This window comes from Parasteatoda tepidariorum, chromosome 1 (assembly GCF_982258835.1).
Source record: "Parasteatoda tepidariorum strain Cologne lab strain chromosome 1, Ptep-v5.0, whole genome shotgun sequence".
Taxonomy (NCBI): domain Eukaryota; kingdom Metazoa; phylum Arthropoda; class Arachnida; order Araneae; family Theridiidae; genus Parasteatoda; species Parasteatoda tepidariorum.
Window position 1 is genome coordinate 39,198,985 of NC_141755.1, and position 25,727 is coordinate 39,224,711.

Genomic DNA, 25,727 nt, shown 5'->3' on the forward strand with positions numbered 1-25,727 from the left:
TTTGCATTAATTAGTAGAGAAATATTTCCTTGAGCTATTTTTCTGATTTAATTGAATACTTGGAAAAATAACAGATAACTTTCAAATGCTGCTTTCAAAACGTTATTTGGGTGTAACTGCAAGAAGAGAAGCTGGAACTGGTTCTTAAAATACTGTTAAAAACTTGCAAATTGAAGAATTTGAGTTTTAGGAAAAAGTGAATTTTTTTAAGGTAAATTTTGAAGGAAAAAGCAAATGCTTATGGGATATGGTAAAAAATTAATTCATTTCTTTTCAATTTATTGTAAAGAAAATTTTTTAGCATATATACAAATGTGTTTTCTTTAGTAACAACGGAAATTACATCTTATCGGGTATTTTTTTTTAATTTTATTTATTTAACTTCATCTGTTTTCTCCAACATCAAGTCGGTTGTCAACATCAAGTTTCTACAATTTATCTGTACCTGTCTTCATTCAGTATTTATTTATTTTCATTTGAACGTACACTTTAGTGGTCTTGTAGGCACACTTTAGCTCTGTAAGTAAAATGGGTTCAGTTTGGTTCAGATGGACAAAAAATATTTCATTTGTAAAATCTTTTCTATCAAAAAAAAATGTGGAAAATTATCTTTTTCCCTTTTAACTATGAATTTTTTAAAAGGAAATTATTTTATTATTAAAATTAATAGAGGCTGCAATTGCAGTGATATATTTTTTTTTAATTACAACATAATTTCATTAATTAATTTCGTTGGATAAAAAGAAAGCATAATTAAATATTTTTAAATCTTCAAAGTCATAAGTTTAAAAATTTTTTATTTTTATTATTATTATCATTAATTTTTAGTTTTTTTTTTTTTTTAATTTTTTTTTCTTTTAATTTTTTTTTTCCTCACATTTAAAGATGCAGATAAACCATCGTAAAAGTAAAGTATGCATCTTCCAAGCATAATTTTAAACACTTTAAAAATCCTTTCTTTTTAAATTCATACAAGCACATTTTTATTTATTGAAACTTTGCTTAACTAAATTTATTAATGAACAAAAAGTTTCTCTGTTGCAATGAAACTTTATTTTCATATTTATTTCGGATAATACCTAGTTCAATGTGCAGAAATATCACGTAAAAGGTATTTCTGCACATTGAACTATAAGTAAAAGAGCAATAATGCATCAAAATAACATGGGAAAAAAATTATTTTTAGTTTGAATTACAATTTAACAGTTAAAATAAATTACAATTACATTTCCAAATTGGATATTAGCAACTGAGTGCAAATTAAATTTGTTAACATTGGATTTGCAGTTAGGTAATAAAAGAATTACAAACAATTTTGCGCAAACAAGATAATTTTGTTCGATTATTCAATTGGCAATCTCAGTTCAACCTCTCAGTTTAGTCACAAAAGGGAAGGGCATTAGTCCCACTTTTTGACAGGAGATAATCTATGCTCATCTTTGAATGAATACTCCTTTGAAATCTTCAATTTATTGTATTCAGACTCCTTTTCACCTGCCTAATGATTTGAAAGGGTATCACATTCTTAGGTTTCTTTTTATCCTTAATAAAAATTAGCATATTTTTTCTTTAGCCGACTATCAGCTGGTTATCCCCCCCCCCTTTTTTTTCTGCAAACCCCAAAATACCGAAAAAAAAGCAACATGATTACACAATGATTACCCATTTTACTATTTAACAAAAGGCTAACACAAGTTTGAATTAAGAAATCATGCATAATCCTTTTACTGTGTACTAGAATCAGGGAAATAGCGATCCCTATGAAAACCCTTATATAAATGCAAAGAAAAAGAATTTATACATAAACATATAATCAAGGAAAAAGAATTAAAAGGATAAATTGGCTATTTATCGAAGAAAATATTTTTTTTTCTTCTTTTTTTTAGCTTTTTCTGAAGCAGAACTATTGTAGTTGAGATAAGAAAAGCTTTCTTTCCCCACTACAAGGAAAGGTTAGCTATTTCTTTAACACCTCCTGTACAAAACAATTTAAAATTCTGGTGTTTTCAAAAGAAGAATGAAAAGTAAAATATCCTTTCTATGCATTGAACCTGTTTAGCTGAAAGCGTTTCTTTGAGAGGGACAAAGGAAGCCTTAGTAACCCACCAACTTAAGTCCTAATTATTGAGTGCTATGCAAAGATAATCTATCCTTGATTATTTAGCAAATGTGTTATATAATGACTTACAAAAATAATTATTGACTAAATTTTCTTCCAGTTTTTAAGAACTATATAAATTCCTATGAAATTGATTTTGTTTACAAATTTTGATATTTCATAGTAAATAAATTTTTCGAAATCTTCTTGATGCACCTATTTTGTATTATACTATTATATCAATTACTATGCATTTTAGTTAGAGAAATTTGTAGCGTGCATTTTACCTTTTGATTTGTTTTAAAACCGTTTGTTAGGCGCAGCATATCTTTTCTCTGAACTTGTGTCAGTAAACCCTGCATTAAATTCAACTCAAAATCTCCTCGTTTCAACGTGTAATATTCAATTATTTAAATGCAATTATCTTTTAGCACCATAGTGTAAACAAAATTAAGAAAATAGTATAAAATAACTAAGCAAAACTATAAACGAGAAAAAATTTACAAGTTAAGTTAGTCACTAGTTTTAAGTATTTTTTAATGAAACTTTAATATTTACTTCCATAGTTCAATATTTAATAAAGGTAATTAACAAATTTCATTTACAAATAATTTAAAACAAATATTAGCACAAAGATTTTGCATTCAGTACTTTCCCCATAAGTTTTTTATTTAAATTTAATATTTTAACTTGCACATCATGTTATTTTCTTACCGTCGTTGAACAGCCGACAAATTTTGGGCTTACGACAAGTAATGTTCAGCTCCGGCCTTACAATTTTATATCCAATCCAGAAGACAAGGGAACTCCTGGATCAAGTTTGCCTTTGTGGAGAACTATTTGAAGGGAACTGATCCCTATGTGCGTCACATGGTAAGGGAAACCGCGAAAACATCCTAAGGTTAGCCTGATTGCGGGGGACTCTAAGTCATGATCCGTTTACCACTGTGGTTATCAGCACTGTGGTCAATGCGAGCCGGATGCGAAATTCGCGTCGACTAGCCATCGCTATAGAATTCGAACTTGGTATACCTCATTGGAAGGCGAATGATCTGTAACCTGGGCCACAACGACTCTACATCGTATTATTAGAGCTAATGAGATTATGACAGCAATTTTGAATGAGGAATATTGTAACGTTAACCAAATATTGTGTAGTAATTTAAATTTTTATCGATTGTTTGAAATAGTAAGAAATTAACTAAAAAAGTTGGATTACTTTTCAAATTAATTTTTTTTATTAATTACAGATTTTTGTGTCATTCTATACAGAGTTAGTACTATTTAAATGAAATATTTTAATTCATTGATCAAGCAAATTAAGCCTGCAGCGGAAGCAAATAATATTGTTAGACAAAAAAATTTACTTAAATAGAAAAATTTCTTTTCACAATTATTTTAATATATGCATTTAATTTAAAAAAGAATGAGTTCCTCCATTTATATTAATTTAGAAGTTTATCCGTTTCGCGTAATGAAAATGGAAGTATGTTACCTATTTCTCTTTATATCATACTCATCAAAGGGGTAAAAATATATATATTTTTAAATAATTAAGAAGCCTAGATTTCTCTTAGAAATTAATAGATGGTATCTTTGGTATTATTTAATAGTATGGATAAAATATTTTCTTTGAAATGCATATAAATGAAATATATGAATCTGAACCAGTCTGAATTATTTTGAATGATGTCTAGTTTTATCAATAAATATGCTACACCTTCAAAGCTATATTTTGCTCAACATAAAATGTCTGAAACATATTAAAACAAGAAAAAAAAAAATAATACTTAAACAGTTCTTTATAGTATGAAATTCATATGTAGCTACAAAACTTCCTTTATAAACTTTTCTTTTATAAAAAAATTCCTTTTATAAGCAAATAAATATCTATTAATTCAGCAATAATAATACTGTTCTTAGAATTCAATAATAATACTGCTTTCAGAAGAGTATCAAATCAAACTCGAAAATTAACGTTTAAAATAAGGTATGGTTCTTTTTAGCTGGTGGGTTAATTTTTATTTTCTTTAAATAGAGATTAACTTTTAAAATTACTATTAAATTAAATAATTTATTTATTTGAATAAACTATTGATGGGGTTAGATTTAGCATTACAAATGAGCGTATTGTCAATTCTATTTAACCACCTGCACTCATTTACAGACTTTACCTACTAATCATATGAGAGTACTACCAAATGGTACAGCAAATAGTTGCAGCGTTTAGTGAATGGAAATAGATTCCAAGTATTTTTCAAAGAAGATAAGTTGCTATTGTCAATGCCTACCTATTAGCTTCCCTTTTCGGCTTTGTCACAAAAGAACTGGATTTACTATCCTTTCCCCGTACGGTGATCAAGGAAAATCGCTTTCAGCAATTGTACTGACTGATGATTTTTTTTTTTTTTTTTTTTGAAATCTTCAATTTGTTGCATTTAAACTCGTTTTTAGCAACAAATGATTTAAAAGGTTCACTATAAAACTTTTCTCTTATAAATCTATTCATTTTGACATTTTCCCCTGTATATATATATATATATTATTATTATTATAATTATTAAAATAGTTAATGTAATTTGCTCAATTTTTAAGTCAACTAATGTATCTAGCAAACTGACTTAAGTATTTAAATTAGTGAATAGCAATTAAAATTACACCATTAAAAAAATCCAGATAACAGATACTATTATGTATCGTGACTTGAAGATAAATTTTTAATCGGGATGTTTTTTGCTGCTATCTGATGCAGGACACAAATTTATTTTATACAAATTTATTTATTTATTATAAGACTTACTATAAGATTATTCAATTAAATTAAATTCATATCAGCAATGTCATTTAATAACTTTGCATTAGTCATGTTTTGCTATAAAGGACCAAATTAAAACAATAAACAAAACAATAAACTTAATTTTAAGCTGATTTGGAAATTGTAATTGCAGTGAAAAAGTAAATAATGATTAAAAAGCTCTGGTTTACAATTAGAATATATAACTTGCTGCGTAAAGAAAATGTATTCAAATTTAATAAGCTATTTCATAACAATTACCTAAAAACCTTACAGGTGAAATCAGAAAAACCATTTCATTCAGAAAGATCTGCGACATTGTTTGACTATACCTATTGAATTACTTATATACAAAAACTGCATTATCAAAACTGCTTACATATAAGTGAGATGACATTTATAAAAATCCTTTATGTGTGAAAGCAATTTCCTTTAAACAATAATTTTATATAACTTATTATCCTTAAAGATAATTTATATATTAATTGATAGGAAATTAATACCAAAAAGAACGAAATTACTATACCGAAATTATATAATACAATGTAAAAAAATTTAGAAAAAAAAAGCTGGATTATTTTTTTTTAAATATTTGTATAGTATTTAAAATTATGTATAATCATAAATTTAGATATAATGGAATTTAGTTTTCTTTAATTAAGCATTAAATAGAAATTTTAATAAGAATTTTAAGATTTAAAAATTTTTTTGTTGAAGTAAAACAAAGTCTAAAATATCTGCACTAGCTCAAGTTTAAAAGATATATTATTAATTTAATGTATTTTAAATTATTTTATCTATCGTCTAACATTCACTAATGAAAAGCACACTGTAATAAAATTGATTACTGAAAAATACCAAACAGGTTAATGGAGAACAAAATGGAAATAAATAAAATATTTGATAAAAAAATACCTATAAAAAGTTTATTAAATGATAAAAATAGTAACCTTTTTTTATTTTATTCAGGGATCAAAATTTCCATAAACGGGTTTAATGATATTTTAATGATACTATTTTAATGATAACATTATCATTAAAATATCAGTGATTAACAGAAAGCATTATACAATGTTGGCTTTATTCAAATTTTTTTCAGTAATTTCGGTATTTATGATAGTGTATTTGTAATTATACAAAAAATTAACGTTTGGTAGTCAACAGTAAGCACATTACAATTTTATTAAAAAGATATTTGTTTTAATGGACTCTGATATTTCAAAAATAAATTCCCAAAAGAACGCCATTCCCGAATTTTTAATAAATGAATAAAATGGTCCAGTTCAAACAACAAACAAATCTGTTACAAATTAAGAGGATTTTGTGTTTCCCTAAAACCACAGGGGGAAGTGTTTCTGAATAAAGCGTGAAGTTCGCACACCTCTTCCTTTTGACTTTCGATGAGTTCCTATACATCACTGTCAAGCAGCTCATCCCCTCCCAATCACTACTACCCATTCACCCTTCAGAGTTCCCCACTGACCCCAGTCGGTCGTTAAGTAGTCCGGACTTCTTCAGGCCACTTGGTCTTTAAAGAGTTAAGAAATGTGTTTAAACCTGAATAAACTTCAACTTGATACATATAATTCTAATATTTAACTAATTTTTTTTTTAAAAATTATTCCGTTAGTTATGCATGTGAAGTGTTTAATAAATATAATTTCTTAAAATATCAGAACACGAAAACACGTAATTTGAAAACTTTAACAAAATAAAATTATTGAACACTTTAAAATCTATTTACTGCACTTAAAGATCAAAGACCTTAAATAAAGGATCAACGCATATTTCAGAGCATTCATTTATTCAAATGCTCACTATTGCAACTAGAAGAGCAACTTTTCAACTAACACACCTGTTTTCAATGAACGGATGAAAGAAATGGTCAAAAGCTGACCCCTTACAGTTTCCCCTGATGGTCAAGTTTAGATTAGCTTTTTACACTATTTCACCAAGCAAGTGAAATTTTAACATACATTGCAAAAATGACAGAAAATTTTCTGAATTTTTTTTTTTCTGGTAAACTTATGAGGGTTTTAGAATAGAATTTCATAATACTCCTAGGCAAAATTGACTTATTTCAGTGGTCAACATACAAGATAGACAGGTGGTCAAGCTACAACGGTTTATATTATATAGGAAAAATTCCGCTCTTGATAATTGAGGTCAACTTATGCAGGAGCCCAACTTACAAGGGTGGTCAACTTGGCAGGTTTCACTGTATCTAGAAAATTTCTTTTAAATTGTGGTGCCACTGATGTGCCAGAAGCTGACGTAAAGTCTTTGGCTAAAGTTTGAGCACTTTGAGTGAAATTTTCAGGGCCACTTCAGCAAAGTGCCTCATTTCCCTGTCAATTTCTGTAACGGGGTGACCATATCGGGGTTTATTTTTCATGGATCCTGTTGTTTCCACTTTTTTAATAGTGGAGGAAAATGTTGAAAAGCTAAATTTTACCTGCTTTCCAATATCTTGATAACTTTATCCTATTTCACGGAGACATATTATTTTTTCTCGAACGGAGCCTGGAATTTCACACTTCTTTGGACTTAATGAATACAGAAATTCAAGATAATAATGAACGTGACTTAATACTCGAGTCCAAGAACAAGTTTGGAATTAGTTTCAGTAAATGAATTCAAGCTTTTATTATTATCTCGTGAATACAATGAAATTCGGTTGTGCCTATTATTTATTTGTTTGTTTAAAAATAATATAAATAATATATGTGATAATGTTTTCTACAGAAAACTGAGTGCAATACAGTTTAATCAGTAAAGTTGAAATTTTTCGCTGCGCAAATACATAAAATGACATTGGTGTGTCAATATTTTTTTTGTCGACTGCGCATTAAGGGAAGTGTTTAACACACACTGTATATATTTAACTTAAGATACAAATTAAATTAAAAACTTTTATTAAATGGTTAAATTAATTATATTTTTTAATATTTTCAGGTCCCTTAACGAGTTTATACGGTCTCGAGGGAATGGCGTGGTTCAATTCAAAATATAACAATGCGAGTGTTGATTGGCCTGATTTGAATGCACCTCTATTAGGTTTCACTGATGCCAGTAACCCAGAAGAAGCAGTAAAAGATGCAGTAAGACACATTAAAAAATATTGTCATTAAATCTGACGTTTTTGTATTATAAATATTGGAAACTTTCAAACGTTGGAGAAACTTATTTTAAATAATGATTTACTTTATGTGAATAAATTATATATTAGATGAAGTAGATTATACGAACTTATTCGACTTCGGGGTTTTCTCTTACAAAGAAAATGCAAAGAAGTTCCACCGCGAAGACAAGATTATTGCAATGCTTAATCCAGCATTTCGTTGAATTCTTTGTTTGGTTAAAAAATTCCAAACTAAAAATTTGAACAATGATAGCACAAATACTAAAACTCTCTGATGTTCAAAGTTGGTATTAAAACCAAATGAAATTCAAATCTCAGAAAAGAAACAAAAGTAACGGCCGAAGAAAAAGTAATAATTATTTAAATCTACTGAAATGTATAATAGTTTTAAAATAGAAAAAATATATAATACTTAAATACTGATTAGTTATCATTATAATTCGAAAATTTAAAACGAAATACAAATTCATCACTTTAAGAAATCTGCATCTTTTTTTTATTGCATTAAAAAAAGTTCAAATAGAAATCCGAAATAACAGATACCCTTAGAAGTCAAAAAGATAGTTGGTAAGTGAAATTATGTAACTAATTACTGACTTTTGTGTTTAATTAGGAAAGTAGAGAATTTTTACACTTTTCTGAATGAATTTACAGAAAATACAACTAAATAAAACTTTCGTAACCTAATTTATTTCCAAAACCATGCTTAAAGATTTAAAGTAGCAAAATAAAATAAAATAAAAAAAAATCTTTAATTGAGAGCTGATAAAGTTAAAACTATTTTCATTGTAATTCAAAAAGTTTTATTGAGCACAATGACGAAGATGCATCCCTATAATTATCTTCATTCGCTATTAAACAGTATTAAATAGATTAACTATAGACAATAAATGTTGTAGGAAGTAATTGACATCAAATTATTTATTAATAGTTTAGTAAAAGAAAAATCTATTTACTCTATTTACTATCTAAATTAAAATCCATTTACATCAAATAATGAAATAAATTGGAAAAAAATAAATCGTGTTAAACATTTACCTGTCGTTTCTGTAATTGATGGTAATTTCGGAAATATTGTTTTACAACATTTCCTGGAAGTCCCGCAGTGGACTGATCAACGGTTCCCACTAGAATACCACACACCAGTGGCCGCGGTCAGTAAGCGGCTGGGTGACCACTTTAATCAGCCAGTGCAGAGACCGAGAGTGTTCGGTATCGGTCCACGTTAAATTGTTTTACAGTAAAATGTTCGACTTCGCTCGCAGGTTGGCGGGTTACCAAAGCGGAGGAGCCATCCCCTCTGCAGAGGATCAAAATTGCGAATGTATTCTTCGGATCATCCTCAGGGATGTTTCAGTAGCCTCAATAGCTCGTTGCTACGAATCTAGTTAGACGTAAAGAAACTACCTGCCTACCTGAAAATGATGTCTTCTGATGTAATTCGAAACTGGATAAATTGCACTATTTTTCTAAGTATAGTGCAGCAAATCGTACATTTCATTCTTCCATTTTTACTAATAATTTCGTCGGTCATTTTATGGTCACCCGAGTAAATTTTTAAGGTTATTCAAACTTAAATATTATAAATATATTTGTTTTCATTATTTTAATCCATGATAGGTATATAACCAAGTTTTCAAACCTTATGAAGGAAAAAATACATTCGGTTTTCTTCCCTGCTACCTCAGACCTAAAAGTAGAGGAACGGTTAGGTTGGCTTCCAAGAATCCCAGGGATGCACCACTCATCGATCCAAACTTTTTCGACCATCCAGAGGATCTCGAGAGAGTACTAGAAGGTAAATACCATCAAAAGGTTTTAAGAATATTTTGTAATAAGTTGTATCAGTATTACGCATCGCGCAGATAATACTAAGAAACAATTTATTTTTCTGTTGCATGAGATTTATGTTAAAAGATTTTAGATACTTCCGTATCGCTGGTTTCAAATATGCAATTCGTTTCTTTCGCCACGCTACTATTTTTTCAGATTGACATTTTTATTAAACTCTTTGACGAATGAACAAGCTCAAGAACTTTATATATAATTGAAGATCTCAAAAATATTTTATAACCGTTGTTGAACGGCCAACCCATTTTCGGGTCTACCATTATGTTCAACTCCGTAGCCTTGTAATTTTGAACCCAATAAAGAAAACAAGGGACTCCTGGATTAAGTACTGGGAGTTTTGCCTTCGTGGAGAACTTCTTGAGGGAACTAACTCGCATTTACATAAAAAGAGAGGAAAACCACGAAAACCTCCCACGGTTAGCCTGACGACAAAGGGACTCTAACCCATAATCTGTCTATAACATTGAGAATGTTTTTACGTCAGTACACTGGTTGATACGAGCTAGGTGAGCAATTCGTATCTACCAGCCATCGCTGGGATTGGACCCCGGTTCAAATCATTGGAAGGCTGACGTTCTATGCTCTGAGCTAATACGGCTCTCTCAGAAATATTTTGACTAACTTCTAGGGGAGTTAGAGCACATCATCAGGATTAAAATTACATAAGAACTCATGCCCAAAAATGTCGTCATGTACCGCTGCACCGGCTATATACCGCTGAACTATTTCTTCGTGTGCTTCTAAACAAGTCATAATATAGAGGTGCCTCTAGCCGTGTACGACAACATTTCTGGGCCCGGGTTTTTGCGCGATTTCAATTCTGATGGTGTTCTCCTACTCCCTCTAAATTTGCTGCAACAATTACACGACCTCCTGTTGTATGTAATGTTTCTAAACTTGTATATTTCAAAAAAAAAAAAAAAATAGACTGACTATGTCATTAAAGAGAATCTGCAGATTTAGAAGCAAAACTTCTTTCAGATTTGAAATCCCGACATCCGAATTATATAGGATCAAGTATTTGTATAAATGCGACAAAATATTTGTTCCCCTGTGTCATTTAAGAATTCTAGCTGAGCAATGTTCTGACGCCCCTCATTATTTCTTTATTTTTATTTATATATTATATTAGATTATTTATTTTTCAGAATAAACCTGTAACTTTAAAGAGTTCTCTATCATCTTAAAAATATAGCATGGTAAAAATTACGATTAATCATAACCTTCTCAATAAAACCGAGTGATTTCTCACATTGTCATACAATTCATACAGTTTAAAATTTACTTGAGGTCATCTTATCTTGTTAAAGGTCTATTGATTTCAAGGTCTTGACCTAGTGATGAACAATTTAAAGGTTTTGTCCATGTCAGGAGACAGAATGATTTTAAAACCTTGTCCTAGTTAACTCTTCATTTACCAAATTATAAAAAAAAAATTAAAAAATTAAAAACTGCCTCAAGTAGGTAATGGCTATTATACATTATGACAAATATTTAATATTATTTTCAAACTTTTTCACAAAATTTTAAGTTTGGGACTGAAAAGTTCCATCGATATTCATATAAGCTAATAGAAATTATACATAAAAACATACAGAATTACAAAATACTTGTGCTTATATTTTTAATTTCTAAAGATCAAATGGAAATATTAAAATATGAACCACATTTATAATGAAAATTTTTGATTATTATGCGCAATTGAAGTTGTATATGCTTTTAACTTTTGTATTGAGGCGTGTCAAGATCTGACAGAGTTTCAGTCCAAACAATTTTAACTTCATCAGTCAAGATCAGCTGTCACACCTTATCTTGTCTTGTACGCATCTGTTAAATAATAAAATAATGAGTTTACATTTAAAAAAAATACATTGCACAGTAATTTAGTAGGGAAAGCAAATCTTTCCTAAATATTCTAATAAATGTAGCAAATAATGTAAAATAAGTCAACACTATTCTCAATACAATTTATGAGACATTCATTGTATGAAAGAAAAACCCATCTTATCTTTAAAGTCTCAAGAAAAGATCAACACGTTATAAAATTTGGATTTTAAGTTCAGCTTTTAGTACTTTGTTTTGCAACTAGTTGAAAATGTTAATAAATCGATAAAAAATAGGAAAAATAATTGATCGAATCGGTAAGCTAAGAGTGGAAAGATCATGAAATATCTCCCTCGAACGAAAATTTAAGTAACTAAATAGTTCCATAGGCGATGTTCATATAATCAAGTGCTGCCATCTAGTATTGTTTATTGAAAAGTCATATTAATAAAAACAAATAAGGACCAATAAGATATTTTGTTCTGTTTATGCTATAGTAGGAGGAAATTAAAAGTTCTAGCGGTGAAGTAGCGATGATAAAGTGTTAAGATCAAATTAAAGGTCTTTTCCGACTGAGGTCACTTTTAAGATCAACATTGCGTAATGAAGGTAATGAAATCAGAAGATGTTAAGTATCAGACATGATGAAAAGGAAAGGGGAAATAAATAAAGTTTACAAAATTGCTTAAAGATAGAGAAGTCGGGGTTTATCCGAACATGCTATAACTGCTATGAGTTTGCAACTGTTACTCATACCTGTTAGGTCAAGTTTAACCTATCTAAAGCCAGCGCTGTACGCTCATTTTATTTTTAAAATGGCACAAAACTTTAATATGGAGAAAAGTCACAGTTCGTGACTTATTTTTAAATATTTTAATATTTACTCCAACGCTGCATTACTTGGGCTCATAAAAATTTGTGAAAACTAAAAATAAGACAGTGATTTTGATAATTTTAATCTAGTTTGAAATGTGCCACCAAACTGGCGATTTTTAAAAAAGTGTAATTACTTGCAAAATATTTAAGTTATTTGTCTGTTCTAAGGCAGAAATATTTTTTCACGGCAAGATTACATATGTAGTTTAAAATCATCACATTGCTTCGAGTTTAAAGCACTTAAACTATGGTTTTTTTTTTATTTTCCTTGGCGGCGGAGTTTCGAAAAACAGCGATAAAAGAGAAAAAGTTCCAAAAACTATTCTAACAATAATAGAACTTAAGTCGATAGATCATCCATTTTAGGTATTAGCAGTTGTAAGACGCACGATAAAATGTAATATATTTATGTTATTGTTTACCAATCTGTCAGTAATAACGCTAAATGAAGCATAATGCCCAGCACCTTATCTCTGATATACCGATTTTTTAATAAAACTTTTTGCAACATTTTATTATGTTGGTGAGGGCTTCATTTAATATGTTATATTATTCAAGTGGCATGTTATAAACATATTCAAAACTCAATTCTTTTTTTTTTTTTTTTTGCAGCTATGCAGTTTAGCGTGGATTTAGTTACAAAGACCAATGCTTTCAGAAGGTTAGGAGCGAAAATGTTCACAACAAAATTTCCAGGATGCGAACAGTATGAAGCTAACAGTACTTACTATTCGACAGAATATTTAAGATGTTTTTCCGTGAAATATACTTATGGACATTACCATCCTGTAGGCACGTGCAAAATGGGTCACATTCTAGATCGAACAGCAGTTTTGGATCCACAATTAAGGTATGATTAAATGTGTTTTTTTATCCCTTAAAATTGTTTATCGAAAGATTTGTTGCCAGCAGAAAAAAAATCAAAGAAACACTCGAAGCCTAAGTTTCTGTATCCACTACTGTTCAGCTTAAAAAGTGTTTTTCTCGAATCTCAAGATGGTCGGACTCATAAATTGGAGAAATGTTCACCGATTGTTTTCAAATTTGTGCTGTAATTTACAGCAACATTTTTTACAGAAATACGTACGACTTTTTCATTTTATTGCCTAGCTTTCTTTTATAATTTTTTTTTTCTTTTTTCTCTTTCTTACCTTCTTTGCTGGAAATTTTGAATGATTGAAAAGCAAGTACTTTTTGCCCCAAAAAGTTTTAGGCAGGTACAGAACTATTACGTTCTTCGCCAAGGAAGACGTCGGGAGTGTTGCTCATTTAGCGTTACTCGGTGGGTAACTCTGAACCAAAGTCACGGTGACGAACAATATTACCTACGCCAAAGAAAACCTTTTGTTAGGTGGATCACTTTCACAGATCACACGACAGAGGACAAGCACACCCACACAGAGAGATAAATGTCCCGTGACCATTAGAAAGAATTTTTAGGCTGGCACTGAACTATTACGTTCTTCGCCAAGGAAGATGTCGGGAGTGTTGCTCATTTAACGTTACTCGGTGGGTAACTCTGAACTAAAGTCACGGTGACGAACAATAATACCCACACCAAAGAAAACCTTTTGTTGGGTGGATCACATTCACAGATCACACGACGGAAGACAAGCACACACACACAAAGAGATAAATGCCTCGAGACCATTAAAGAGAATTTTCAGGCTGGCACTGAACTATTACGTTCTTCGCCAAGGAAGATGTCGGGAGCGTTGCTCATTTAACGTTACTCGGTGGGTAACTCTACACCTAAGTCACGGAGACGAATAACATTTCCAACGCCAGAGAAAACATTTTGTAGGGTGGACCACATTCACAGATCACACGACAGATGACAAGCACACACAGAGATACATGCTCCGAGACCATTAGAGAGAATCGTTGAAAATAATCCTACTAACTTCTCAATCTATAATCTTCATTCTAACATAAAAATTGTTAGTACTATGATGCAGGCAAACATATTTAAGAAAGATAGACTTTATCACAGAAATTCAACCGTGAATTTGCCTAGTGCATAATTGCAAAAATTTGTTTTTATAATTCAATAGTTGTGTAATGTAGGACATTATGCAGAATATTAATTTATTTCAAATATTTTGATGGAAAAAAAATGACAGAAACATGCTTATCTTTTTTTAAGGAGGGGCTCTTTTTCGTTAGCCAATTGTGTTTCATGGTAATTGCATTTTCATCTGAATAGTGGATAAATAGTTAAGATTACGAAATTCCTAATTTCATTAGTTACAATACAATAAATATCTTGATTGTACAGTATCTTAATTTTTATTTTTTATTTTAACAGGGTGAAAGGAATCAAAAATCTCCGAGTGGTTGATGGATCTATCATGCCTGTTATTGTGGGTGGAAATACTAACGCTCCAATCATAATGATTGGTGAAAAGGCATCTGATATGATTAAACAAGACAATCCGGATAGATTCACTTGTTAATTAAAGCAATCCATAGGAGAAAATTTTTGATTTTCAAATATTTATGTATATTTAAAAAATTAGTATTTAAATAATAGTTATACAAATTTTCGTAATCAATAAAATAAAAATATTTTCGTTCAGTTTTTGCATTTTTCTTGTTTAATTCAGCGCATAAATTTTTTAAGAACAATATTTTGTCATTAGAACGACTGAGTTCTTTTACCTACTTATAACCTTAGTTATGGTCCGAAAAAGTAATGAAATTTTAAAAAATCAGAATGGAAAAAAATTTAAAAAACTGTTAAATTTTTTTTCGGCGAATCAAATGCATGCATTAAAAGATTTTTTTAACCGATATACCAGTTTGCTAAACTGAAAGTAAAAAACTGTATAAACTTCACCAACCTGCTGACCACTTCGTTTTTTTCCATAAATTTAGTTCAGCGACAAAATTTAATAGCGTTGAATATCAGTGTCCAAGGACAAAAATGATCATTTTTAGGATATCCTTTATCGAAAGTAAGATTTAAGTTTTCCTATTAATTTCAGCACAATTTTTTTTCAAATTTTGAATAGAGTAAATTAGTGTTTTTAGTGTTAAAAAAGCTTATTTTATTAAACTTACAGAAAGTAATTCTAAAGCTGCTTCAATATAACGTAACTAAAATTGTGTTGTATTTTTTTCACAATTTAGGAAGTGCTTCTTTATTAAGTAAAAAAGTATGCAATTATTAATATAATAATGCTCATATATTACTACATTTGTCTAAAAATGAAAGTAATATTTTAGAATTAATCATTATCTCAAATATTTATGAATAAATTACAAACCACGAATAGGTTCTTATTTTATACCTTTTCCGACCTAGCAGATACAGATGGTTGTTTAATTAAAAAAATAAAAAATCTTTAATCGCAGTATGTGAAAAACTATAAATTGTAATTAAAATGATTCAATTTGGCTTTAAAATCTCTTTAGCTAATATCAAATTCAAAGGTAAAGTGTAATAAAGTTTAATTTTCTCGACGACACTATTAAACTTAGCAACATATTAAAATGGGATCAAATGGTGTGAAGTTGCTCTACATTCTACTACGTCTTAAAATATATAATGGTGAATGCTTACGTTTTTTGACAGAATACGCACTTGTTCTACTACGTCCTAAAATTTCCAACAGTGAATGCTTAGGCTTTTGTGTGAATACGCTCTTGTTTAATTACGCCCTATAATTTCAAATTGTGAAGGCATACTCTTATTCGTTAATACGCTCTAGTTCAGGGATGGCGAACCATTGGCACGCGTGAAATTTATGGCACGAGATACAATATTTTGGGCGCGCCACCGATCACAATTGTTATTACAATAAGAACAATAGATAACTAGCAAAAAAAATTAACAGTCCTGCTTAAACTAACATCTTACAACCTAATATAAGTTATTTGTCATCTAATCTATCTAAATATAGAAATCACACTGAAGTTACTTTAAGTTGTTATGTCTTTTTTATTGTAAATAAAGAGTTTTGAGTTGATAGTATTTAGTATTATTATTTCCCCAGTAATCACGAAGTCAAAATTTTTTAACGGCACGACTATGACCTCATTAAACATTTTTTTAGAAAAAATGGCACGTTGGTGTGTAAAGGTTCGCCACCCCTGCTCTAGTTCAACTATGTCCAAAAACTTCTAACTGTGAATGCATAAACTTTTGTATGCCTACACTATTTTTTCTATTACGGCCCAAATGTTTCAAATAGTGAATGCATACTATTTTGTGTGAATGCATACTATTTTTTGTGAATACGTTCTTGTTCTACTACGTCCTAAAATTTCCAACAGTGAATGCTTAGGCTTTTGTGTGAATACGCTCTTGTTTAATTACGTCCTATAATTTCAAATAGTGAAGGCATACTCTTATACGTTAATACGCTCTAGTTCCACTATGTCCAAAAACTTCTAGCAGTGAATGCATAAATTTTCGTATGCATACGCTATTTTTTAATACGGCCCAAATGCTTCAAATAGTGAATGCATACTATTTTGTGTGAATACATACTATTTTGTGTGAATACATTCTTGTTCTACTACATCCTAAAATTTCCAATAGTGAACGCTTATGCTTTTGTGTAAATACGCTCTTGTTTAATTACATCATATATTTTCAAATAGTGAAGGCATACTCTTATACCTTAATACGCTCTAGTTCAACTATGTCCAAAAACTTCTAACAGTGAATGCATAAAATTTTGTATGCATACGCTATTTTTTACGGCCCAAATGTTTCAAATAGTGAATGCGTACTATTTTGTGTGAATGCATACTATTTTGTGTGAATACATTCTTTGTCTACTGCATCCTAAAATTTCCAATAGTGAATGCTTTGGCTTTTATATGAATACGCTCTTGTTTCGTTACGTCCTAAAATTTGAAATAGCGTATGCATACTCTTTTGTGTGAATACACTCTTAGTTCTATTATGCTCTAAAACTAAATTTCTAATAGTGAATGCTTATGCTTTTGTGTGCATACGCTTTTGCCAAATGCTTATGCTTTTTTATTTCAAATATATTACTTTATACTTAAAAAATAATAAAACCGAAAAATTCTTGAAAAAAAGCTGAAATACATAAATAAGTGGATTTAAAAATGTATTTACCAAACCCCACACTATAAAAGAAAAATTTCCATTATTTTCAGGATTTTTTCTGTAGCCATATTCGCGTAAATCAATCATCAAGGTTGAATATGTTGTTTACTGTTGAATGTTTTTATATTATCTATTTAAAATACACAACTTTTTTTTCTCCCATATCTTCTGTCTAACAATATTTCTTCCAACCCTATTCTTTCAAATATTTATTATACAAAAGAAATCGTCATAACTTTACAGCAAGGTCGTTTGTACACGGTGGAGAATTTCTTTACCCAGCTGCTTCAGATGTCTTACATCACAAAGATCAACAACCTAACTTCATCTTGCTTATAATAATGTAAAAATCATTCAATTTAATTTTAAAAAATCATTCAGTTTAATTGTAAAAAATCATTCAGTTTAATTTTAAACATGATCTTAAAGGATATATAAACGCTTCCGTTTGTCTATTTTTGAAACAGAAGGCATATCTTTGGCTTAAAAATTTAATATGGGATTTGTTTCGTATTCTGTTGCCTTGATTTTGCCTTTTATAGTTTCATTAGGAGATTATAACCCTAAAGTTTCTCAAAGTTTCCGCCTTTCTTACGACTACATAGTAGGTAAGTGTACTCGATCTTTTTTTTTTTGTAAAGTAAGGAAGATTATTTACAAGAGAAATGTGAAATATTTATTTTGAATCAATTGAGTAATAGGCTGTACCAGATAATATAAGCAACTGGTCGGCAGTAGCATACTACAAATAGTGAAACTATTGTAATCACTACTTTTTTTCATAGTTTGTAATTTAGTGTGCTACTTTATTAAAAAAAGTAGTGTAGTAAGTAGAGCGATACAATAAAAAACAGTAGTTCGTAGTGGCTCCTGGCAACTACTTTTTTTTTATAGTTTGTAATTTAGTGTGCTACTTTATTAAAAAAGTAGTGTAGTAAGTAGAGCGATACAATAAAAAACAGTAGTTCGTAGTGGTTCCTGGCAACTACTTTTCTTATAGTTTGTAATTTAGTGTGCAACTTTATTAAAAAAGTAGTGTAGTAAGTAGAGCGATACAATAAAAAACAGTAGTTCGTAGTGGCTCCTGGCAACTACTTTTCTTATAGTTTGTAATTTAGTGTGCAACTTTATTAAAAAAGTAGTGTAGTAAGTAGAGCGATACAATAAAAAACAGTAGTTCGTAGTGGTTCCTGGCAACTACTTTTCTTATAGTTTGTAATTTAGTGTGCAACTTTATTAAAAAAGTAGTGTAGTAAGTAGAGCGATACAATAAAAAACAGTAGTTCGTAGTGGCTCCTGGCAACTACTTTTCTTATAGTTTGTAATTTAGTGTGCAACTTTATTAAAAAAGTAGTGTAGTAAGTAGAGCGATACAATAAAAAACAGTAGTTCGTAGTGGCTCCTGGCAACTACTTTTTTTATAGTTTGTAATTTAGTGTGCTACTTTATTAAAAAAGTAGTGTAGTAAGTAGAGCGATACAATAAAAAACAGTAGTTCGTAGTGGTTCCTGGCAACTACTTTTCTTATAGTTTGTAATTTAGTGTGCAACTTTATTAAAAAAGTAGTGTAGTAAGTAGAGCGATACAATAAAAAACAGTAGTTCGTAGTGGCTCCTGGCAACTACTTTTTTTTATAGTTTGTAATTTAGTGTGCTACTTTATTAAAAAAGTAGTGTAGTAAGTAGAGTGATACATTAAAAAACAGTAGTTCGTAGTGGTTCCTGGCAACTACTTTTTACATATAGTTTAGAAAAGAAACAGGGTTCTAACACAATTCATTTTTTGAGTTTGATGGGTACAAATCTTCTCTGGTCCGTAAATGGATGCAGTTTAAAATGCTTCTGTGACTGTGAGTTTGCACAGTCACAGACACAGGAATTGCATAATTGTAATCACGGACAAATAATAGATTACAAATAATAGAATTACAAATAATAGATGAACTATCACTTCGGTTGCACTTGATGATTTTTTGTGTGAATGATTTTTTTTTTGGTACATTGATTTTATTCCAAAAGAAGAAAGCAAAATTTCGATGTACATAATTTCTTAGAAGAACTAAAAGAGCATTAAAAACGTATAAATAAATATTTCTAAATAATTCTTCATGTTTAATATAAACTACTTTTTTTTTATTTAAAACCATTGTGAACATAATATGTAAATAATTTCTCCTGCAGTTTAAATTATAGAAGTGTAAATTAATTTCTCCAGCAAAGCTCGGTTCTTTAAAATAGGGAAATAGTCACTACATTTTGAAAGTAGTTTGTAGTCACTATATTTATTGAAAAATAGTTGTAGTTAACTACATTTGTAGCAAAGCAGTTATAGTAAGCTACAAAAATAATGCAGTTTTTACGACCACTGGTGTAAACATTAATTTTTTTTGTTAGCTAAAAAGGTGAAAATTTGACATAAAATTTGTAATTCGTGAAAAAATATTAGTGTCTTCATATTTAATCCCCTTTTATAGCTTATAAAGCAAATGAAGTGTTTACATACTACATCACCAAGTACATCTTTCTCCTTTAGTTTTTATGGATTATTCAATTCAGTAATAAACTAGCTTTTAAGCAGTTGAATAATAAATAATATAAAGCAAATGGAGTGTTTACATCATAAAGTATATCTTTCTCCTTTAGTTTTTATGGATTATTCAATTCAGTAATAGACTAGCTTTTAAACAGTTGAATAATAAATAATGTAAAGCAAATGAAATGTTTACATCACCAAGTACGAGTATATATTTCTCCTTTAGTTTTTATGGAATATTCATTTCAATAATAGACTAACTTTTAAGTAATTGAATACTGATGTAATAAGTAGAAAAGCTGAAAACTGTTTTCAAAGTTGTGGTTTAGAACCCTTTTCGTTGTCTTAAGTTTACTTCATTTCCAAGAAGTGGTTTAGTCACCATCTAGAAATTTATTGAAGGGGCTTAACACAAGGAAGTAAAACTTAAGCATTGCTATCTAGACAAGTTAGGTATTGTTTAGGATAAATTTTTATACTGAATTGAATGGCACCAAACACAGGTGATAGAACTAATATATCAGAAGTTGTAAAAAAGATATTAACCTGTCTGATTATAAAAGAAATAGATAGACACAATTTAGGAATAAATTTCTGATGTATCTTGTATGTAGAAAATTTACACTACACTACAACAATGCAAGAGTAATTTTTAATTTTTGGCAGTTAAAACTTTTTAAAGAAAAACTTAAAAATTATTATGCAAGTTTAAAAATGTTTAGAGCATGCAATTTCTCATATTGGACAATTTTTATAAATTCATATAAGACATTTTTTTTCTGTTTCTCTTTTTTTTTCTATCAGCGTTTTTATTACAACAACTTTTTTTAAAGAGTGTTTCCAATGAACGTTTTTCTCTTATGGTCACTTTTTCTGAAAATACGCCAGTATTAAAAAGTTGCATTTAGATTTTTGGCTTTAAATCTTTCATTTAAAATTAAGAATGATTTCTGTTTTGGTTTCTATCAAGCTTTTTCTTTTTCAAGAAAACTTATGTTTTTATAGACGTTTCTAGTATGACGAGGCAATTAAGATTGCTTCTAATATAGACTTTGATCGTTTTTCTTTCTCAAAAATTCAGTGATTAGAAAACTGAAATATTTAGCTTTAAAATTTTCTTTCAAAAATAAATTTCGATTTTTACTTTTTTTGTTTTGCTTTTGTATATATCCTTTATTTTTTATAGGCGTTTTTATGATAGAGCTGTATTTTAAATGCGTTTCTGATAGACATTATCTTCTTTAATGTCTTATAGATAATTTTCTTTTGCGGAAAATAATATTTTTAGCATGAAAGTTTTTTCTTTTTTGAAAATTAAGTGGGGTTTTTTTCAATTTCCAACAGTGGACGTAGTACTTTTTTCTATCCCTACTCTTACAACTTGAGTTTTTTTTCAATAGCTGTTAGCCAGTTTTTTCCCTTAACTGTTCTAATTAACTTAATATCTAATTATCTTCATTATATTAAATATTTCCATAAAAAAAATTCCTTTAATCTATACTGCTAAGTTTTTATTATTTTTCTGCAATGACTAAGCTTATTTCTGTGTAAAAAATAATACTTACCAATGATTTTTTTAAACAAAACTGTTGCTTTTCGGCCACTAAATATTCGGTATTCAGCTATTCGGCCAAACCAATATTCGTTACATTCCTAATAAGCTGCAACTTTCATCGATAACTTTGTCATTTAAAATAATCGGATAAAATTTCAAACACTTGAATATTAATGGAGAGATAGATGAACTTTTTTTTATAAAAAAATATATATAATGTTTTTGTCTTTTTGATATAACTTAAAAAATATTCAATAAAATTAAACTAAATTTTTGGAGAAATTTTTAATTAATTACAATATTATTGTTTTAAAATTTGAAAAAAAAAAACTAGATGAAAATTGCTTACGATATGCAGATTTAAAGCCGTTCCTCCATTCATGGAAAATGTAATTTTTAACACACATTTTGTAGTGAATAGTATTTAGTAATTTATGAAAAAAGCCATATTTGAATATCGCGAAAATTTAAAAAGTTCCTAACAATTTTCTATGTAGTTTTTGTTCTTTTTAAGAGAAAGCTCTAAATGATATGGGGTTTTTCCCAAATTTTATTTTGCATTGTAATATAAAATTTAATAACGAAGGATAATACCTAAAAATAATCATGCAATAAAATGTGATGTATAAGGAAAAAATAACGTAAAGGAAAGCAAATTTTTATGAAGAATGATCCCCCATAATGCCGGTGCCATTTTTAGTAAATTTTTTTAATAGTAAAATATGTAAAAAAAAAAAAACACTTAGCATTCAGAGTTTTCCTTAAAAAATTGCAAAATTTATTTCAATAATTTCTAGAAGCTTTTCCGATTTTCAAGATATTGAAATCGCCCTTTTTTTGATTAGTTTTGAAATATTGTTTATTAAATAAGTATGAATAAAGAATTTACATTTTCTTCCCGCATGCGTAGTATAAAACAAATTATTTTAAATGCTCATATCTAGCACAATTTAAAAAAAAATTTTTTTTTAATTCTTAAAAGTAATTTTTTTATTAATTGAAAAATGCTCCAGCAATTCTGTTAAATTTTATTGAATATTTTTAAACTTACAGAAGAAAAACGCAAATAAAAAAAATAATTTTTAAAAAAAATATAAATATATTCGTGAATATTTAAGCTAAATTTACACAATTTTTCAAATAAAACCCAAAATTATAGAGATCAGCTTATTGCTAAATGTTTTGGCATAGTGTGTTCACAAATACTTGTTTTAGTTCGTAATTCATTACCGGTCCCTCAAACTTCTGAAAGACGACGAATGTGAAGGTTGACGAGTGGAAGAAATCGCATGATCTAAACACTTCTAAAATTAATAATCTTCTTTCCATTTCTTGAGAAATGACAAAAACAGGAAGCGTCCATTACATTATTATAGAGTAGTGAAACTCAATTGGAAATCATTATCCTTCGTACTATGTTTAGCCGGTATAACATCTTCAACATGAAAAAAGGAAAACATGTTAACTGATATATTTTTTTTAGCAGTCAATTCCCCTTCTGTGTAATAAGAAACAGGATTTACGCTGCATAAGAGATGATAGTAGCTTTGTACTGTGGCTTTCCCTTTTAAAGGTTGGATGACCCCTCTTAAGTTTAGGTTTTTGTAAGGAAAAGGAATTCAGAGCAATGATCGAAGTTCTGGAGTTGGTAACGGAACACCATGCATATTTTTAAACTATAATTCCCTTCTTAAGGTTGGACGTCTCTTTTGCATTAACTCAATACGGTGACCAAAGATGAATATTAATTTGAATATTCATCTTACAAGGGAAACTAAGGAAGTGTGACTCGCCAATTTTGAAATAAACTAGTGGGATGTATGCCTTATGAGGAATAATTTTAGGGGGAAACATTCGTTTCGGCCCATAGAAGGTTCTGTGAGAGATAAAAAATAATTAAATATATAGACAAATCGGTATTTTATTGTTTTAATGCAGACTATTAGTTATTGTAATTGTCTTATACTCTAATTAATTTTGTGGTACTTTCACGTACTATATAATGCATATTTATTGTCAAAATTGATTTCGAAAATTTTACATATCTGCAGTTTTTCAGAAAAATCTGTTAGGTTAATTTAAAAAAAAAATTTGACATCAAATGTTTTAAATTTTTTTTCCAAAAAACTTTCCAAATTAATTGGAGTATTTAATTGCAAATCAGTTAATTATTAATAATTAATTAACAATTAATTAATAATTAATTTTCTGATTAATTTATTAATTAGCAAATTAATTAATTATCCAATTAATTATAAATTAATTGGATTATGAGACAATTACAATAACTAATAGTCTGCATTGAAGTAATAAAATACCGATTTTTCTATATATTGAATTATTTTATATCTCTCACAGGACCTTCTATGGGCCAAAACGAATGTTAATTAATTTATTAATTATCAAATTAATTAATTACCCAATTAATTACAAATTAATTAGATTATGAGACAATTACAATAACTAATAGTCTGCATTGAAGTAATAAAATACTGATTTTTCTATATATTGAATTATTTTTTATCACTCACAGGACCTTCTATGGGCCAAAACGAATGTTAATTAATTTATTAATTATTAAATTAATTAATTACCCAATTAATTACAAATTAATTAGATTATGAGACAATTACAATAACTAATAGTCTGCATTGAAGTAATAAAATACCGATTTTTCTATATATTGAATTATTTTTTATTTCTCACAGGACCTTCTATGGGCCGAAACGAATGTTGCCCCCTAAAATTATTCCTCATAAAGCATACATCCCACCAGTTTAGTTCAAAATTGGCGAGTCACACTTCCCTAGTTTCCCTTGTTAGATATTCAAATTAATATCTAATTTGAATAAGATGAATATTAATTTAGTGTAAATAAATGTAAGTATGCAACTTCTTCAGTTTTGTATTAAGCTATTAATCAGATTACTGTAAGAGGGCATTTCATTTTAGTTGGTGCTGGTTCAGCGGGTTCTGTTGTTGCTTCTCGTCTTTCTGAGGACTCCTGTGTGACTGTCCTCTTGCTTGAGGCCGGTCCTAAAGCAAGCTCTATAACTGAACTACCCGCTCTAAGCATAGCGTCTCAACGCAAGGAAAATGACTGGTCATACAAGACTGTTCCACAGAAAAGAGGTGCCTTGGGCTATAACAACAGGGTAACTTTAGTGCATTGGTAAACTAATCAACTTATTCATGCCGATTTTATGCAGTTTCATATTCAACTATTTTCGAAATTTCATTTACTTCTTTATTACATAAAATTTCTTAAAGATCAATACTATAACTAGAAAATTATTTTTAAGTTAGCTTATGGACAACGTTTCTGGTAAAATAGAGGAAACCATAATATAAGATAACCATAACATTTAGATAACCCTAATCATAAACACACCAGGTAAACTATGTGAACTGATTAGAAGTTTTCCTTCATTCAACTATGAACAAAGGCTAAGCGTTTTTAACTGTAGGAATTGATTTCAAAAACTGCCAAAATTATTCTAAAAATAAGCTAGTTAAGTCTTCTCTGTTCCAAAAATGTCGTCCGTTTCCTTATAAAAGAAAATTTCTAGTTAGAAAAATGCTAGTCTCAATTTTGCTTTCAATTTTGCAATTCAACTTTTTACACAGTTTTTATAGAGTCAAGTTATTAGTCAATATTTTTGCTGGTTGAATATTAAAGAAATTGTTCAACATTCCTAATCGCTTTTCATTTTTGAAATTTTCATTTATTTATTTATTATTATTTTTTTTACAAAAACTGTACTTTTTTATCAATATTTTCTAAAGTTTCCTTTACTGATGAAATAGTAAAATTCAGAATATTTTCCATTCTTTTTTTTTTTTTTTTACTAAGAAAGTTTTTGTTTACTGACAACGCACAATTTCATGTACACCAGAATCAATTTTAGGCTTTATTGCAAAAACATTTTATTTAAATGACAAGGACATTTTTTGCAATATATTTGCTCC

At 28.9% G+C, this 25,727-nt stretch overlaps 2 protein-coding genes across 3 annotated transcripts in view; both read left to right on the forward strand.

The window, feature by feature from the left end:
* Positions 1-15,163, forward strand: part of LOC122271407 (uncharacterized) — a 57,228-nt gene extending 42,065 nt beyond the window's left edge. For both annotated transcript variants that reach the window (XM_071179973.2, XM_071179972.2), the window contains exons 8-11: positions 7,848-7,993; positions 9,655-9,832; positions 13,198-13,435; positions 14,894-15,163. In XM_071179973.2, the coding sequence (XP_071036074.2) occupies positions 7,848-7,993; positions 9,655-9,832; positions 13,198-13,435; positions 14,894-15,041 (710 nt within the window). In that variant the 3' untranslated portion in view covers positions 15,042-15,163. The remainder of the gene's footprint in view (positions 1-7,847; positions 7,994-9,654; positions 9,833-13,197; positions 13,436-14,893) is intronic.
* Positions 15,164-17,955: 2,792 nt separating this feature from the next.
* Positions 17,956-25,727, forward strand: part of LOC107438240 (uncharacterized) — a 31,437-nt gene continuing 23,665 nt past the window's right edge. Inside the window, exons 1-2 of the mRNA XM_087162086.1 lie at positions 17,956-18,279; positions 24,711-24,913. Coding sequence (XP_087018212.1) covers positions 18,168-18,279; positions 24,711-24,913 — 315 coding nt within the window. The 5' untranslated portion in view covers positions 17,956-18,167. The remainder of the gene's footprint in view (positions 18,280-24,710; positions 24,914-25,727) is intronic.